This window comes from Colius striatus, chromosome 5, assembly GCF_028858725.1.
Source record: "Colius striatus isolate bColStr4 chromosome 5, bColStr4.1.hap1, whole genome shotgun sequence".
Lineage (NCBI taxonomy): Eukaryota > Metazoa > Chordata > Aves > Coliiformes > Coliidae > Colius > Colius striatus.
In genome coordinates, this window is record NC_084763.1 from 139,137 (window position 1) to 159,086 (window position 19,950).

General features: G+C 38.3%; 1 protein-coding gene across 2 annotated transcripts in view; it reads right to left on the reverse strand.

The window, feature by feature from the left end:
* The window catches only part of LOC104555273 (solute carrier family 12 member 7), a 57,422-nt gene that overhangs the window by 10,371 nt on the left and 27,101 nt on the right, over positions 1 to 19,950 (reverse strand). For both annotated transcript variants that reach the window (XM_061996195.1, XM_061996196.1), the window contains exons 7-21: positions 18,617 to 18,858; positions 16,370 to 16,581; positions 14,350 to 14,517; positions 12,915 to 13,013; positions 12,189 to 12,246; positions 11,291 to 11,465; positions 9,984 to 10,102; positions 9,593 to 9,691; positions 7,383 to 7,502; positions 5,218 to 5,322; positions 3,124 to 3,292; positions 1,753 to 1,948; positions 1,126 to 1,295; positions 857 to 988; positions 61 to 168 (exon numbers count right to left, since the gene is read on the reverse strand). In XM_061996195.1, the coding sequence (XP_061852179.1) occupies positions 61 to 168; positions 857 to 988; positions 1,126 to 1,295; positions 1,753 to 1,948; positions 3,124 to 3,292; positions 5,218 to 5,322; positions 7,383 to 7,502; positions 9,593 to 9,691; positions 9,984 to 10,102; positions 11,291 to 11,465; positions 12,189 to 12,246; positions 12,915 to 13,013; positions 14,350 to 14,517; positions 16,370 to 16,581; positions 18,617 to 18,858 (2,172 nt within the window). The remainder of the gene's footprint in view (positions 1 to 60; positions 169 to 856; positions 989 to 1,125; positions 1,296 to 1,752; positions 1,949 to 3,123; positions 3,293 to 5,217; positions 5,323 to 7,382; positions 7,503 to 9,592; positions 9,692 to 9,983; positions 10,103 to 11,290; positions 11,466 to 12,188; positions 12,247 to 12,914; positions 13,014 to 14,349; positions 14,518 to 16,369; positions 16,582 to 18,616; positions 18,859 to 19,950) is intronic.

Below are 19,950 nucleotides of genomic sequence, written 5' to 3' on the forward strand. Positions count from 1 at the left end.
GTCAAGAAATAACTGCTTTTGTGTTTTTGGCAGAACACCTTGTCAAGCCAGAGTCCTTACCTCTCTTTCCCTTTCATTCTTCGATAGCTGCATCTGTTTCAGCATCTGAGATCGCTGTTCCATCATAAGCGTCTTCTCGTATGTGAATGCAGAAATGTCATTTTCAAACTGCAAGAGAGTTTGGCAGTACAAACATCACAAGTACTACTCAGAAGAGCAACATTTCGATGGCGTACCACACGCGTGTCTGCATTCATCAGTCTAGGGTGTGTTTATGGCATTTGAGTAATGCCGAGCGTACAACTGAGCAACCACTGCAAACATCTTTACATGGCAACCTTGTGCAATGAGTTATCCTACTATACCAACATCCGTGGGGGTTTTACTCAAATGTGAGGTACCCAGGACAGGCTTTACCCTGTACTGTTCCAACTAGGCCGCTGAAATGAGAAGGGGTTGAAAGCGCTTATTTAAACTGGGTCTGCATCGCTGCCTCCTGAGCACGTGGGCACACCTGCGCACACATTTGTGGAGAAACTGACACTCTCACTGCTAAAAATTAAAGCTCTTTCCTCCCTCGATGAACTCTCTCTGTGGACCAGTCCTCATGAATAAAGTAGGCATTAAGACATCGAAATGGCTCAGCTCTACACGATAAAACCATTACACTCCCTGGCATACGCTCTATTGTTGTGATGTGGTAAGAGACTGTTGCTTTAAAAACCTTATTGTTCTTGACAGGGCTGCAGGTTTCACTTTTTTTTATTTGAGCTAGCACCTCCTAGTTTCAAAAATGCTAAATCGATTTTCCCAGGCTTAGTCTCTTGCGCCTAAAAAAACAAATGCAACAACATACCATTTCAACAACTTCCACTTCAGCGTTCAGTCTAAGATGATACAGGAACATCTGAAGATCCTTCTTCATTTGAATACTATTATCATCCATTTGAGCAACAGTGAAGATGCGCATTTTACATTTTCTCCAAACCTATCCAAAAGATGCAACAATTCATAACACAGTCATTACTATGCTTCACTACCAAGATGGAAGAGCATTTCATTCAAACCCCTTAGAACTCTCCACTGATAGAAAATGAAATCCCAGTCATTTTCTGTTGTCCTTGCCTTGTGCTGTCGAAGGAGAAAAGGCAGTAACATCAGCATACCACCATCATGAACAATCCACCACACATCTATATTTCCTTCGGTAAAACGTTCTTGATTTGTTGGGAACAAGTCAATGTTTTTAGCCACCAACAATGCCTGCTGAGCTGCCGTTGTTTCGCGTACTGTGTCTGCAAGGGAAACCAAGATACTGATCAGAAACTTGGGAGTTTTCATTTGCAGCTTTGGATTTTGTTTAAAGGTCAAAAGCATAACATGGACGTGTTCCTGTGCGACCTGATCTAGGTGAATCTGCTTCTGCAGGGGGGTTCGACTAGATGATCTCTTCCAAGGTCCCTTCCAACCCCTATCATTCTATGATTCTATGCTAAATCATCCCAGAATCTGCTAAAGGAAAAGAGAAAAATCCTGAGTTCAGTGACTAGCCAGCTTAGGAGAAGAACGAAAGAGGTCATGGTTGAAGAGATCAAGGGCTGAAAAAACCCACTCCACATTGAAATCAGATGTGGAGAAACACTCAATTGTCCACAGGATGTTCAACATCAGATTTCCTCCACAGGGCAAATACATTAGTTACATGGTCATACTACAAATGCAGAGGAGAAAGTCAATATAACACATACATACCGACAAAATTCTTCCACGAGAAACGATTTTCTGTCTGTTTCCATGACTGTGGCCATGCCATAAGAACTGTGTTGTGCTTCATCCCTCCTAGGCCAGCTGACTGAATCAAGTAGGATATTCCATCTCTGAAATTAGGAGACACCACAATCTGGCAAAATCCTTTAGTTTTTTCTACTCCCATTAAGGCTTTAACGTTCTGCAAAAGGAAGAGTACACATGAGAAAACGCAGTCACCAACGCTGGCAACAAACACCAGTGCAGAGTAACCGCACTGAGTTAGAACAAAACGTGAGCTGCAATGCACAACTGACACCAAGAAACCACCGTCTCCGAGAGAGTAGACGTGAGCCTATGAGAGCTAAAACTCAAAACACCTGTGTCCCCAAAAGACACCGTAGATAGGTTTTTTTAATTACTTTAATTATTCAGCCTTTCCTATCCAAATAAGAATGAACAAGATTTACTCTGTTTAAAAATGCCTTTTAAAAAGTGATTTTAAAGATCCCACCATTATTGATGATGTGTATGGCAGATCAGTGTGGTTTCAGAAGAACAGACCAGCACATCAAGATTTCAAATACAGCAAGCACCAAAATTCCTACCAAAACCCATCAGGAATGGATTTCTTACAGAATGCCTAGCACTGGCTCAGTGTGGTTTCACATCAGAAATTGTATTTGCTAGAGAAAAAAAAGTCCTCAGAGCATTTGGTAGCAAAGCTAAGAGGCCTGTCCGTGCAAACATTATAGGCAAAGGCGTGTAACAGACTTTTTTTCTTACTAATGAGAAAGGCAGGACATATCTTTATTTCCTACAAATCTTCTAGAAATGCTTCTAGTGGAAATGTTCCAAAACCAAAGAGGCCTCCAGACGCTCAGATTTTTACAATTCATCTTCATTTCCGTTCTAGATTTTAGCATTCTGAAAGCAGCAGTTTCCTGGACCTTAGCATTAGGTCTGACTTCCTAGAAAAGCTGGGGATTCGGTCTCCCTCACATTCATTCCACTTCCATCTCTCAAAAATGTAGCTGACTTCAAGTCAAGCCAATTATAGGCAACGTTTCAAACCCTCATGGGCAAATAGTTTCTGTTTAAAGGTTTTCTTTGTTTTATTTCAGAGGCCTGATTACATTCTTGGTCTTGTTGCCTACTCACACATGTTGATATTAACAGCTTAATAACAACTGCTTTCACACTGTATCATTGTTAGACTTTCTTCCACCACGTTTTCAAGCTAATTGTTCTCTTGGAACTCCATGTGATATCAGCTAGGTCATCTGGCTTCATACTTCCTTATTTTAAAAACCACTAGAGATGAGTGTCTGAATATCAAGAGGGAGGAAAAAGAAAGCTAGGAGAAAAAGGGCATACCTCTTCAGCTTTCTGAGTTTCTGTACATTTATCCAAGTAGATTCCCTGAAGCACAGAGCCCACAATAGTCAGGCCTTTACCAGCCTTCAACTGAGAGGTGAATGAAAGCAACCTAGGATGTTTCACCAATTGCTCGCTATCCAAGTTTAACAAGACCAAAAGTTGAGGCCTGTCAAAAAAAAAAAGTTCATTGCACACATACAGAAAAGCAAGGAAGAACTTTACATTAGAAATGAACTATAAATAAAGTGCAGATTTAGTGCTTAATTCAATGGAAAACAGTCAACTATCAAACAGGGAAGTTATAATTGGCAACGGCACCCACACTTCAGGTACAGAATACCTACAGGAACCACTTTGCCATCATCCTGTAAAACGTGTATTAGGGTGCCTAAAACTGGATTAAATATTCTAGATGTATTCTAATGAGTGCTGAGCGAAGAGGAATATTATTTCCAATATATTTTCTTCTCAATGTACTAGCTATGGTGTTGTTGATGGAAGTCCAGCATGTCACTGCCGAGGCACTCTGATAGCTTACCATCTGCTGCAAACCACAGGTCCTTTTCAACAGAGCAGGCTTCCAGCCTTGTACTATTGCATTGCACAAGCCTGTGCCAAGTACTGAACTTTGCACCTCCTCTGGATTTTCACAATGTGGAATGATCACGAAAATCACTCCTCTGCCGTGTACATAGCACTTTCCAAAAGGAAAACCATACCCCCAGTAATACTGATAGCATCCCAAGGTCAGTTTCAACTCTATGCTGGAAGAGGATTTTTCCTGTTTTCCTTTAACCAATAGTCAGTCTGCTTACTTTTGCCAAACCAACATTTTATAATCTTCCTGTCACTACCTAACTCCTGCCTCAAAACTAGCACAGCGTGAGATGTAACAAAAGTGTCCAGTTCTGGCAGTTACATTGACCCAATAGAAGGATAACTCACCTGGAATCAAACTGAGGTCAGACATTTAACAGGAACGCTCAGATACCAACTTCAGACACAGGTAGAGGCACTGGCTCAGATAGTCACTGACTGCTTAGTGCAGCAGTCCCGTGTCAAACGGTAAAACATTGCTATTGCCGTGAACACTGCATTCTGTAGGCATACACACATTATGTGTATACAGAATGTTCATTGTAATGGTAATCGATGCAACAGGACATCGCACGTGTCGGCACCTAGGGATACCGTCACAGAGCGGTGACTGCAATTACAGTGTCATAGTTGGTGACAATGGACAACGGACATCTAACTCCATCACATACAAATGGATGGAAACGTTTATGGAGATTATGGTTTTATATATAAAAGATTGCTACCAAAAAAAAAAATCCTCTGTGTTTTTAAACAATGTATTTCAGACAGAATATGTACAGAAGTGAAAAACGGAATTGCGGAATTTCACTACAGAGACAGCGGAAGCCAACAATAACTGTTCGTAGAATCAGAGAATGGTAGGGTTTGGAAGGGACCTTTAGAGATCATCTAGTCCAATCCCCCTGCAGAAGCAGATCGCATAGGAACGTGTCGAGGTGGGTCTTGAAGACCTCCAAGGAAGGAGCCTCCACACACTCCCTGGGCAGCCTGTGTCAGGGCTCCCTCACCCTCACAGTAAAATAGTTTTTTCTTATGTTTAAACGGAACTTTTTGTGTTCCACCTTCATCCCATCACCCCCTGTACTGTTGCTAGCTACGACAGAAAAAAGGGATGTCCCAACCTCCTTACACCTACCATTTAGATATTTGTAAATATTAATAAGATCCTCCCACAGTCTCCTCTTTTCTAGACTAAAATTGTTCCTTTGAATCCAAAAATTTCTAACTAATCAAACATTAAAATCCTTTTCCACTATGTCAGCACCACATGGCTTTGAGTTGCTTTGCCCATATTCCCGTTGAAATAGATGACATGCTGACCCAAAGTCACTCTCCATTGCAGTAAAATAACGCTATTGCAGTGACATCATTGCCAAGCCCGAGGTAAAACATTATTCTAACTGCAAATTTAACTTTGGCCGTTAGCTTCACAAGTCTCAAGAGACTCACGTATTTCAAGAACTATGTGATCTCAGAAGGCGTCAGACTTACCTCCAGTTCTTGGTGTGAGGAGGACCATCCTCAACACGAAGCAAAGCGTAACGAGCAGCATTCAGAGATAGCCCCCGGATTCCATCACCCCATTCCTTCTCTGCTCTTCAGGGTGCAGAAGAGATTCAATTAACAGCGTCTTGTTTATTTATACAAATCAAGTACATTTTCTCAAAAGATGGATAACGAGCATAAAAAAGAGCCCTTTTTGGCATCAACATGTGATAAAAACTCATCTTGCAGATTTAAATCAAGAACAAAGATTAAACCTAGGACAAAGCAGTCTCTTCAAGAGAACTGTTAATTATGTATTTATTAACATGTATTATGGTCTATTGTATTCACAATGTGGAACCTTTTTGTAATCCTGAGCTACCTCAGTTGCTTTCAAGAACTAGAATCACTTCTAAGTGAAGGCTACTTAAAAGGAATTGTTTCCAAGCAGCAGAATGAACGAGTGAAACTTGACCTTGTACAGATTTGTGTGTTTTATGTTCCTCCCAACACCACCCCTACAGCTTCCTCCACCTCCTTTCCTTCTCAGCTTCTCCAGATAAGTCTAAAGCTTTATTTGCCCTCCTGACCATTTTCCGCCTCCCTACGTTGTCCACTCCTCTTTCTCCCAGTACAAAACTACATTCGGTGGCAAACTAAATAAAAATGAATCACTAGGCTAACACATTATTTCCCTTTGTGGGGAACGTACCATGGCAATGGGTCCACATCCCTTGCCTTCCCTCTCTCTTATCGCCAGTCATGAAGGCTCAGTGAACTTTGTTACTTTTAGCCTTCCTTTGAAATGTATCTTAAATAAGCCAAACTGAATTAAAAACCTATCAAGGAACAACACGGCAAGCAAAACGTACCCTGACAGACAGCACAATCACACAACTTTCTTCTACCCAGCCAAAATTTAAAACAAAAACTGAGGTTTTCTTCAGACAGTGTTTTTTAGAACATTTCAGGGTGAGTTTCTCCCCACTGCTGAATCAGATCCTGCATTTGTAAAGGCAGGGAGAAAACAAGTTAGGTTTCTGCAAAATAGGAATCTTTTTCTGCAGGTTAGATGGGCTGGCTAAGTGTTGACATCTGTGGGGTCTGTACACAAATTTGGATATACATATAATTTTATGTATGTGCGTACCTATGTACACACACAAGCAGAACTGTTATCATCTGATCTGATTTCCTGGCTAAAATAGGCAAATTAATTTCCTTGTAACTAACCCCATAAATGGAGCTGTTCCAATCCAGGAAAACACCTGATAATGGAGACATTAAAAGATGGAGAACATAAAATTTGAGCAGTTTATACTAGCTGATCCACTTAAGACCCGTGCTTAATCACTCATCAAAACAACTGGCCTTGCTTCAACTTGCTGCTCCAAGATCTTACTATTTTCTTTACTAGAATCTTTCAGAACCAGGGAAAGTACACACATTACCAACCATAATCACTTCTACTCTTTGCATGGCTTCTTTAGTTGGGGGGAGTTGTTTATGTTTGTTGTTTTTTAAAATTTTCTTTTGTGGTGGATTTTGGGCGTTTGGGGTTTTTTTGTGATGTTTTTTGTGGGGTTGTTTTGGCTTTTTTTTTTTCCCATGAAACCAGTATGCTCCCTAAGTCTCCTCCTTGCACAGCATCTCTTACCAGCCGTGTGTCTGTACCTGTCCCTTGTCAGATGCATACAATACAATGTGCATTGCAATTTTAATATAACCTATGTCTTCTGAAAATACATAACTTTTAATGGGTGCTTTGGATTGTTCAGTATGATTCATTAAAGTCCATACAAAAAGGTAGACGTTTGGGGCTTTAGTACAAGTTAATAAGAAGGTAACAGTTGTGTAATAGCTGCTGCTTGGTAGTAAAAGGTAGTGCTCCCGAAGCAACAAAACTTTAAATTGTAGCCTCTGCTCGAAAGATAATTACCCAGTCTTATTGATTGTTATTGTGACTAGTTCTAGCTATTGAGAAGTTTGAAACAGAGCTTCCAAACAGATAAAAACCTGAAAACTCAGAACCTTTAACAGATGGGATCTTACCTTATTTCAAGGAATACTCTTATTTCTATTACTTCAGATTTATCTATTTTATACAAAAACTGCTTTTTGATAAATGCTAAAGACATTAAATAGAAAATAAATAAGATACATGGTCTTACCCTCTATATTCTATGTATTTGTATATACATCCTGCGATTAGCATGGCAATCAAAGCATAGTACCAAGAGCAAATGAACATCAAGGCAAGACATAAACTCATCCCCAGGAATGAAAGAGTCCTAAAAGAGACCATTTTTTTCCATTTTTTTAAATAGGCATGCAAATGTTCTACAAAGTCAATTTCTTACTTAACTTCCACAAAGGCCTTTCTTCTCCAAAGGCTGTTTCATAGATATATAGTAAGAACACATTTTCTCAATTTTAGTTCATTACGAAAAAAAAAACCATTCTGAATCTTTGTGTAACATAGCTATAGCTTTGTGTGAACTAGCTATAACAACAGATTTACCATATTTGTCAGCTTTGACACTCTATCGGTACCCGCAAGTGAGGTCAGTTTCAAAAAGACACTGCTATCACTTTCTGTTGATTTGAATATTAAGATTAAAAAAAAACTTAAACAAGACTAAACAACAACCATCTCCAGCAAAAATAGTCAATAAGTTGAAATTAAAGTTGACTCATCCATGACATATTCTCCACTTCCATTGTGGAATGACTGTGAGCTGAAAAAGTTCCAGAAGAGTTCCAGATTCCAGTTCATATGCCTGGTTTGCCCAAGCTGTTCTTAAAAGATAGCTGCAAGCCAGCTCAAAACTGGCCACTCCTGTGAATCCTTTTAGTCGCATACGACAACCCAGGTTACTTTTCACCAGATTTCCAAACTACAGCTAGCACTCAGTTGACAGAGTGGCAGCAGACCCAATTTCTGTTTGGTGCTTTTAGTTTGCTTCTGGAGTATCACACAAGTACTGAGTCCAAATACACCCTGTTTTAAACCAAAGAAATGCTTTCCAACAGTTCTGAGTTTGTTTAAAAGAACAATCACCACAGCAGCTGCACTTTCACGTTTGACTTGGCCAACCTAAGACACTCAATAAATTTCCCGTCCCAATTCTGGCCAAGCATTCTGACATCTGCCTTGGCTAGAAGTGATTACCTAGTCACAAAATGTGACAGCTGGCTCACTGAGCTCTCTGGGGAAAAAAGCATTGTTGCCAAACGGTTACAAACTCTGCTGCTGCCATGTCACAACCCTTTGCTTTTTCTTCCTTGCCCTGGTCCGCCCTGTATCTTTTGCTATCCTCTTTCTTATTCACCTCCCTTAGCTTTTCAGCTACCCTGTGCCTCCTGCTATACTTTTTCCACAATCATATTACTCAGGAGATGGGGAACACAAAAAACCCCCAAAGATATCAATCTCCATATCCTTCTTGACATTTCAAATATTACTGGTGTTTGCACAGACACACTGGGAGGCAGGCACTGATGTATTTGGTGGTTTAGATGCCAAACTAGTAGGTTCCCACTGAGCATATTCAAAGAATTTTTCAGGGCTACAACCACGACACTTCATTTTCATTCAATTTTTTTAAAGAAAAACAATAGCCAACATTTCCATCCTAGAATCCTGCCACCTTCTCTCCCAAAGACACTAATATTTCTAAAATTTTTCAATAGAACTACTGTTGATTAAATAAACGTAAGTACTTTCAATATTTAAAAAAAATAAAAACATAAAAATCAAAGGTTCCTATTCTTTGTTTGAAATATGTGAAGTCTTAAGCCATTAAAAAAAAAGGAAAATTATCCAAAAACTCCACATCTACACTTTTTGCAGACTTTTTTACTGACTTTGTCAAGTATCTACTCGTCTAGTCCAGTTACCAAATGCTATGTCTAAAGCATGGTATTTTAAAAACGATGGTCATATAGTTAGAGCCAACTGAAGCGTCCTAAATGAGAAGCTTTTCCTGTACAAGTTCTGGTTTTGTGCATTATTTTGTGTAACTAAAACGGAAGTTGTATCAACCTTTCAGAACGGTTTTACTGGTTCTCCTTATGTACTTATGAAGACAGATTCTTTTTTTATAACTTCATTCTCACACATCCAGAAGATCCCTTCGCTTATAAGCAATAGTAAATATTATCCTGTAGGTCCTTTCCACTAGCCACATGTTTTTGTGATCACAGATACTATCAGCCTTATTCCAAACACATGAAAACACGTTGGTGTCATGATTCGTGCACTAAATGTTCTAACTCAGATGAGCCAGAAAGGAGATTTTGTTTCATTATTGCAAGAAAATCAACAATTTCAGGCTGCATAATCACTTTTAGCTCTTCTGAATTGAAGAATATTCCCTACCAATGGTAATACTTGAAACGAGGTCTCCAGTTGGGAGTCCGTAAAAGTGTCTGAACTGCACAAGCCAGATTAACAAACATATAGCACATAAGGAAAAACCTGTAAAGAAGAAAAAAAAGAACAATGTCAAATACACATTCTTATAAAACAGTTTTAAACATATTTTTATCAGCATTCAAGAATTCTTTCATGGAAAAAGGTTTCTGTGCCTGTAAATTAGTTCCAGCCAAAACATTTTGTTTCATTTTACCTCCAGGATCAAATAGGTAGAGAATTTGTTAGAAAACAAAGTCTATCATGTATTATTTAAAAAAGAAAAATTATTGCCTTGTTAATTTTAAAACAAAATGCTATTGAACATAAGAACACAAACCACCACACTCACACTTACATTGACAGAATCGGTGCTACGCTGTCCAATGAGGCTATCAAAATTCCTATCTCACAAATACCAGCAGTGAGGAGCAAAGCCCAGGTTGGTTCTCCATTTGCCTTTCCATGACCAAATATCTAGTTCAAGTAAACAGTAAGATTAGGGAAAGCTTAGTTATATAGTTATGAAATATGGTGCAGATTGTTAATTAACTCTAACTGGAACCAAAAAAAATCATTAGTTACAAAGGTCAATGAGACAATCTATGCTATAAAAAGCCACCAAAACAATTGCAAATCCAATTTGAAAAATGTTTACTAAAATAAGCAATGACTATACGACGTTAACATACTACTGCTGTTGCAATACTCTAAGTAGCTTACAATCCATGCAGACATCTACGCTTAGTCCATAAAAAGCTAATACAGTTGAGGGGAGTATTTTTTGTAACATACTAAGAAGACATCAACTCAGTACTTAATAATCTTCCTCTTTAAAGAGGACTTAGGTGAGGCCACGATCTTGCACAGAACCATACCACAAAATCATTTGCATGTGGTGATTTGCTTTGGGGAGAACTCTAATCAGCTACACTGTTGACAGATGGCACAATGCCTCACCTGACAATCCAGACATATGTAATCTTTTCCATACAATTATAAACACTAAACCCTCACTCCCATTTTCCATAATGGCTTCCTTTGCAGATGTCTATGTTCTTCACCTCATTCATTCTCTGTATTGTCTTCTTCCCTCAGCTTACTGCCATCCATGAATCTTCCTTCCCTTATATGAAAATGACATTTTTTCCTGCTTCTGTTTCAAGTATGTTGTTTTTTTTCTTAAATATGTCAGACTCTTGCTCCTATATATTAATCTCCTCTCATTCAAATCCTTGATTATCCATGCAGTAGCTATATCATTCCAATGCTGCAAGCACTTTTCACGTCTCAAATCCCCCTTCAAACATCCTGCTTCTCCTGGATTCACCTTTCCTCTTCCCAAACTACATGAATTTTCTCCTCCTTCTCTCCTTTCAGATATAATCCCGATAAGACAGAATCTTAGTGTCACCCTCTCACCAAGCACCAAAGTTTCACTTCAGACAAGTCAAATTTATATGCCTATCACAACACAACCCAGTCAACTACAATTCATTGCGTAACAACCCCTTCCCGCTCACAAGTCAAGCTCCATTATGATTCTGTCCCTTCACCACACAATTAGAACTAAGCTCCAAATCTCTTCCCTACAGTTCTACACGAATAGCAGAAATAATGCATCTTTTTTTTTCTTTTTTGAGGTAAAGAAAAAAAAAGTCTCACTTGAATAAATGGAACAATGCCGTCTCTCGCAATGGCCTGCAACAGACGGGGGGCACCGGTAAGACTCTGGAGACCAGCACCACAAGTCGAAAAGAATGAACCAATTACAATAACCCATGGAGAAGGCCAGGCCAGTGTACCAACAACTAGATTTCCATTAACTGCTTCTCCGAACCTTAGGAAAGGAGGTGGGGGAAGAAGAGAACAAAATCAGTACGCATTGAAGTAACTTTTACTATAGCTTTACCCTCTACATTTCAGCCATTTTTGGACAACGCACTTTTCAACAATTTCAAACACGTTACTTTAAAAACGTGAGTTTATAAATATCGGCTCTGCGTTAACTTGTAATTCAGAATTCGCTTGCTATTTCTTAAGCAGCAGATCGATTTGGTTTGCATGCTTACTTTGAAGAAAAAGAAATGACAGAATCACAGAATCTTAAGGGTTGGAAGCGACCTTGAAAGATCATCTAGTCCACCCAGAGGTTTTCACTGAAGTAGCAATATAATTTTAAAGTAAAAATGATCCATCGCTGCCTCTAGTATTAGCTTTGACAAGAATTAAAATTTTAATTTCTGGTTTTCCTTCAAATTTTAATTTCTGGTTTTCCTTCCCGACTAAAAGGCTGTGTTTTTCCTTCCCAAGAACATTTCATTAGGGACAGTTCCCCTCTAAACATTTATCTTAGATTCTGGTTCTACTTCTTGAAGACATCCAGTCTGATATTCTGACCAAATTTAACAGTCATCTCAGTTTCAGAGTAAATTCCCCTGCAGTTTTAATCTAAGAAAAAGAAAAACTTATCACACAGATATTTCCCAGGAGAGTGATTAGCCAAGTCCCATGAACAAATCACGCATGATCTCTGTAAAATTAGAAGTTGAATACAACTTACTTATCTCTTAATATCACACCTTCAATACAGGCACCAAACAACACAATACAGGAGAGGTCTATTACAGAGACTGAAGGAAGATTACACAGTAAGTAATCATATGCATTTAGAAAGAAAACATCACCGTTTTCCACCTAAGGATGAAATGGAAGTGTCCATGATAATGGAAGGGGGTGTGGGTGTGTACTTTGGTTGTTTCGTAGCTGGGGTTTTTCGTTCTTCCCTGATGAAAATTTTAGTTTGTGTTCTCTACAGTTGCATTTGGTAAACGGTTGATATGTGAATTATTGGAAGTTCATACACGTCATGCAACAGAACCAATATTTTCTCATGCAAGCATTTGTATCTTCTAGGTATTGAAAGACTAACAATTTTGATTGCTGGTACTTTGCAGTAAGATTTTCCCTGGTTATATCAAATATAAAACCAAAGCAATCTGCCAAGGTAAGCATGACGCTAAGAATCTCTGTCGCGTAACGAAATTCATCAATTATATCCTGGAATTTGAAGTACCAGTAAAAAAAAATTAAATCCTCACTTTATTACTTATTTGTGATATTTTAATAGTTATAAATTATATTTTAGACAAATATTAAACATTTCTTTTCAGTTTAGATTTTATTAATTTTATACTTGGGCAAGTCTAGTAACTTTTCAATGAAAAAACTATACTGTTTTGCCTGTAGAACACGCACCACAAAAAAAAAGTTACGACATAAAGGATACAAATGAAAGATGTAGTTGAAATAGCCAAAATTGTTCCAGTAGGAATGGATTTCTGGGCATCCTTAAGATCTCCAGATCTGTTTGAACCTGCCATAATACCTTAAAAAGAGCCAAATTTATATGGCATGAGAACAACTAATACTAACTCCATATACATAACTAATAGAATAGGAACAATTAACATGAATCTTGATTTAACAGATCATTACCAATGGACCACGCTACAGAATTATATTATAATCCTGTACAAATCCACAATTTATATCTTGCCTTTATTCAGAAATTTGTGTTACCACCCACCCATTGATGAGAGAACAAATTCCAGAAATCACAGGAAAGACACAGACAAAAAGGAAAATAAGTATTTTTCAAATACAACTTCAGAATACTTTTTTAAATGGGGAAAATATGTAAGAGTAGCAAAATGTCAGGGATGGATGTTGTAAACTAATGAGGACTTAACCAAAATGCACTGACTTTCTACTAAACAGACCACACCTAAGAAGATATGCACTAAATACATACACTGAACAACAAATATGTAGAAACAAAAAAGAAAGAAGAACAGTGAGGAAACCACACCTACACGTCCTTGTTTGAAACTAACAAGAGAACAAAAATGTTTTCTAGCACATACTGTGACAGGAGGAGAAAAAAATACAATAATCATGTTTCCTAGAATTGCCCCGATCGCTGTTGGGGGCAATGAATGTGGAAACTAATGTCAAGACGGTCCAGCAAAAAGCATTGCCAAACTGCATGCAATGAAACCCTAACCACAGGCTCAGAGACAATGAGATTTTGACAAGACAGCCTCAAGTAACGGTACAGAAATGAGAACAACAAGGAACAAGAATACAAAGGGGCATATCTGCCTGGTGTAGCTAGCACTGCTGCAACTTCTTATCAGATCTGCCTTATTATTATTTAATACTACAATTTCTCGAGCTGGGACTTTTGAAGACAAATGTCTGGTTATTTCAGCCAAATGTGAAATTAGGAAAGTAATAAACAATTAATCTAACCTTTACCTTGACAAAAAATCTCTACTAGTTACAGATGTAAAAACATTCTGAATATTAAAACAAATCACAAGCGGTTCACGGTTTGAACACCCCCAACAACCATCTTAATACTCAACTGTTTTCTTGTGCATTTGAAGATTTATAACGTTATAAAGATACAGATCTCATTTTGAATACATATTTAGTAATTTAACTTTTGTTTTCTTTCCAGGCACAGAAAATTGCACTTGAATTAAGCCCCACAAACAACCAGCTATTGTCTCTGTAACACCAGAAAGTTTTAGGTACGTAAAACATGGACACACAGATTAGCAATATCATGTGTCATCAATAAACATGTGTGCACAAAATCATCTCTTTTCAACTTACAAGTACACATCCGCGCTCAAGAAAAAAACAGTTGTATCTACCTGTCACAGAAGGGAAATAAATCCCTACAAGCATTGTGAAGTAGGTCATGATGTCTGTAAAAACGTAAGGGAGTCCACCCATTTTTGTTTCTTCTGATCCAGCAACTGATGGCTGATCTTTCTTCTCAACTATCGACCCTTTTTCTGAATAGGTACTCCACAGATTATCTACATGGGGGGAAAAAAAACAAGAGTCAGTGTCATCTCTCCATTTCAAGATATTAAGTACTCACAATGCAATAATCTTACGGTTCAGATGCCCTTCCTTACACAAGAATCATGACATTTCCCAACATTTCCTTATAAAGCCCAGAATGGTGCAGCAATTCAATCGAAGTCAGTTCCCATCGTATGCCACCAGCAATGCAGTAGTGCTTGGGGTGCATCATACAGGATTTTCTCTTTCATTAAAGAGAGATTTTAGTTATAGAATTAATTTCTAATACACTTGCAAATTGTCCACTTACATTGCACAGGTATATGGATGTACTATCAGGATGTATTGTGAAAAAATAAGGAAACTATAGTCTCCAGCTTCAGGTAATATTGGCATATCTTCTTATTTATTATAGTTTGAGAAGCGGGACAAAAAAGAAAACTTTTTAGCAATAACTTTAGTTCTTTGAGACTTGCTGTACAGAATAACCTTTGACAACAATTCAAGGCTTGGCTGTTCATGGTGAAGGTATTCCTCACGGTGACAAAAGCAGAATAACCAAACTCCAGAAAAGAACGGAAAAGAAAAAAAAACCCAGAGCGAGCAATAAACCAGCAGGATGCTTATCTGACAAATACTGAAGGTCAGAGAATCAGCAGATTTTGAGAACTGGAAAAAGCACCGGTTGTGCCCCTTGACCATGTGAACATCCAGCACCAATTTTTAAGTTAAAATGAGACAAGTTGTCCTATAACGTGTGAGGAAACAAAGTAGTTACCCTTTCTCCCTGTCAAAGAGCTGAAGGACTTTTCACTACAGATATGAACAACTCCCGTGGACCAGTGGGACGATGGCCAGTTTTCAGACATCCAGAACGACTTAAGTACAGTACTCTAAGCCTTCACAATAGCAAAAAGCTACACTGAGCAGAACAGCAGATTGATATGGTACCCATATCCAGATTTCTAACAGAAACCTTACAGTCAGTGAGCATATAAAGAAGCACGTATGAGAAAGGAAATCTGACTAAAAGGAAAGTATTAACTGCCACAGAATGCTACTTGCGTTAACTCACTCAAATGAAAAAGAATAGCAAATCGATGCAGAGATAAGAATGAAGCCATAAAGAGTTAAGGAAACAAAAAAACTATCAATTTTAGGAATTTCAGCCAAATTGAGGAGTAACATATTGAGGACAACATCAAATTACCATCCACTCCTTATGAAGCAAAGTCTGTTTCACCTCCAGGAACGTTCCTCATTTGTATACAAACACAACCCACTACATGTACCTTATGACCCAGTGCAATTGGAATCCCAAGCTGCCACAGCTGTACAATAACATAAACAGAAGAACATCTATACACTTTATAGAACACGTCTGTTCAAATGCTAGACTGGAAGCTAGAAAGACTGCTTTTCTCCAAATCCAACACTAACTTGCTGTTTCACATTGGACAAGCTGCATTCCTCAGTGCCCCATCTGTAAATCAGACACAAGTTCTCCCTCAGGAGAGTTTGAGAATGTATTAATGAACATCTTATTTCAATAAGCGTATTTGGCATACAAAAGAGCCAAACACTTTAAAAGAATTAGCGGTGATAAACACTTTGTTTTGATAGAACAATGGCTTTTGAAGGAGTGCTTTATAAAACTCCAAAGAACAACAAACATTAAGCACTTGATGCTAAGCTTCTAAAAACCATTCGAAACTTAACAGGAGGAAGCATGCTCCAGGTAGCCATCTTTCACACGCAAAGATGAGAACTAGCGACAGACTACACCGTTACATTACTGAACGGCTACATGCCAAATTAATAACGTAAAAAGAAAATTTTAAATCACTGTGCTTTCCAACTTACCAATTAGAACTCCACTCATTACTCCCGGAATCCCCTGAATTTCTGTTACATTATTGAGATTAAAGTAGTCATCGCATGTAGCATTTAGCAAAGGACTATCACAGAACAGTTGCCACAAAGCTGTAGTCTTTGTCTCATTATTGCTCTCAGTAAATTTGGCACAGACATCAAAGCTGCGTTTTGACAACGTACGGTTTCCAAGGAGACAGATACTATAAATAAAATTAAAAAAAAAGAACAGTGATCCTTCAACATAGTTTTGTGCATTAAACCTTTTTTTTACCCACTACACTTTTTCAGCAACCTGTTATTTACAGTACCTATGTCATGGCCTACACTACTTCTACTAAAACAGGATGTGTAGTCTCTGTATATAAAACGGTCATCAATGATCTTTAAAGCATCAATTAAACATTTCTACTTTAAGTTATTAATAGCTATTTTTCCTTCTGATTCATACTTCGGAAAACACAATCAACTCCAGCAGCTTGCCACTACTAAATAACAGAGATCACGATCCATTCAGTCCTCTAAGAAAGAAGCAAAATTAACACTTAATGATGAGCCTGACCAAGAAAACAGAAAAGCAAGACTAAGCTACTAACTATGCCATGCCCTTTTTTATAGCAAATCAATACCTTAGATGACCCTCAAAAATATTAAAATCCAAGATGCAGGAAATAGCCCAGGAGGGTTAAATAGCAAAAATTAACAGCATCGAGGGAGTACAAATTAAAGAATCACATAGAAGGAAGCAATTAAAACACTCAGAAATGAAAGGAAATTAGTAAACTAGGAACAGTTTGCAATAAGCAAATTCCTAACAGCACAGAATGCTAAGGATCTAGGATAGTTTCTTAGCTAAGCTACAGTAAGATCTTTAGGAGACATCTATTCCAGGCTTGCATAATAATGAAATGATATAAAATATCTACTAAGACAAAAGAAGGAACATCAAATAAAATATCTTAGGCAGATAAGTCAAAGAAGACATAGTATACATCGAGTAGTTCTGAAGGAGCTCAGTTAAGAACCTGATAACTAACAGTAAGAACGTAGAACGTGACATTAGAAAAAGTATAGTAAGCCAAGTAGAATATTGACCCGGTGCAATATCCCGTTTCTGTCAACAATGAAGAGTAGGTGCCTCCAGAAGAGTACAGGACACACAGGTTCAGCTTTGGGGTACAGCATCACATGGAAACTGAGCAGATTTAACAGAAAGCTGCTGCTGCTAAAAATACCACTTGGCCACTTGTCTTGCTCATTTTCCTTTTTAACTCCTATCGATGTGGTAACAGTACAGCAACAGGGTGAGTTGACTCAACCCATGGAAACCTTCTGTTTTAATTCAACTGGCAGTCCAAGAGGTGAACTATTTTAGCATCCACACCATGGCCAAATCTAATAGGGCTTGGTGTGCCAACCTAACTAACCAGTTAATGGGAAGCTGGTCTTTCTGGTGACCAGCTCACCACCAGATCAGCTTTACCATAGTATAAAACCACACTTGAGTTTCCCATTTTGAGGCAGATTTACCAAAATATGAAGAATTATATTTACTGGAAGACAATCATTCTTTTATTATTTCCCCCCACACACAGATAGGGTTTCCAGGAACTTGGCAGTAAGTCATTTTACCTATGCTACGTAGCCAGATAATCCTTCTTTTATCTATATAGGTGGCTAAAAGATTTAAGTATTTCCCTACTAGAAGTTGCAGTTTCCTAGAAATTGAACTTTTCTTCATTAAAATGTCAATTTTGATCACATTTTTATCTTTTCAAGAGAAGATCTGATATCAGTCTACAGTGCAGTCCACAAATACTGACTGCTTCAATGCTCAATTTGTAATGCAACCGCTGGTGAGAAATGGAAATTCCAAAAACTTCCTCATTACAGAGTTTGAAGTATGTCTCTTTCAGAACTATGGTGCATCGCTACAACATTTTCTCCAAGGTTTTACATTGTTCTTTGGGCGTTGATGGAATAAGGGGGAGTAACTTTAAACACCAAAGAACATTTTCCACAGTATCACGTCTTATGAATAATGATTATGATCTTATGATTCCTAGGTAACTTAGAATAACAAGTGAGCAAATGACAGACTAAACCACATAAAATCTACCACCGAGGCCAATGTGCTTGTATTTTAAAGCTTAGCTTAAAACATGTAACGGTTAGAGTAGCTATTCCCTCTCCCCAGTTTTTTACAAAATCACCCACACTAAAAGATGCCGCACTTACGGAAAGTCAGGTGGATCAAAAGCAGTCTTAACAACTCCAGCATAAATGGCAATAATGGAAAGAATCACACAGGCAAGGAATACCAGTGCAAGTTTGTTGACATACTTTACTCCCACAAAAACTACTATGGCCATCAGAATGATAATACAAGTTCCATAAACTCTCATATTGTTCAGCATTGCTTCTGTTTCTTCACCAACCTCTTCTGCTTTAAATATAGCAGCGCTTGGAGAAATGTAGGTCTGCAAGAGATATGGGGAAATACCAAACATGTAATACCAAACATTTTATTAAAAAATCATTTACTTGAATTTCAAAATCATGACAAGAAAAAAAATGTTGGAAAAGACAAAAAGGATGAGTAATACCATGAGGTCCACGTTCTTGTTTAAGCTTGTGAGAGTCACAAAGAAAAGGAACAAAACCTTCTTGTGTTAGATGAAAAAAAAAACCCACAACTCAAGACACTAAGACTTCACATTTCAAAGGAGACTTCAAAGCAAAAAAGATAAACTGACTCTCAAGATGGAACCTTTAGCTTTTCAGTTTCAAGCCTAAGGTTACCTAATGGAAGTGCTATGTGCATCTGTGCAATCTTGTGTACAAAGGGAGAGGAGGATATGCGACAAATGCAGCATAATATGTGTCAAACTCTGTTAGTTTGCTGTTATGCACCATGAACAGACACGCAGACAACCAGTCAAAGAAGAAATTAACTCCTTCACATCTGTAAATAAACTATTATTTTAAACTAACCAACTTAACATAACTAAACGCACATGACATGTCAGAGGCCCGGAAAATAGGCATTGATGATTATTATTGAATCTGCAATCTGAGATGACATTGCACTAAGAACTGCACTATTTCTTGTGGAATTTTTTGTTATTATTGATATCAAAGATAGGGCTACCAAGATGATCAGGGGCCTCGAGCATCTTACTTATGAGGAAAGGGTGTGTGACCTGGGGCTGTTTAGTCTGGAGAAGAGGAGACTGAGGGGGGAATCTCATTCATATTTACAAATATCTAAATGGTGGGTGTCAGGAGGTTGGGGCAGCACTTTTTCCTATTGTAGCTAGCAACAGGACAAGGGGTGATGGGATGAAAGTGGAACACAAAAAGTTCCATTTCAACTGTTTCACTGTGAAGATCAGGGAGCTCTGGCCCAGGCTGCCCAGGGAGGGTGTCGAAGCTCCTTCCTTGGAGGTCTTCAAGACCCGCCTGGACATGTTCCTATGCGATCTGATCTAGGTGGGACCTGCTTGTGCAGGGAGGTCGGACTAGATGATCTCCAAATGTCCCTTCCAACCCCTACCCTATTATTCTAAGAT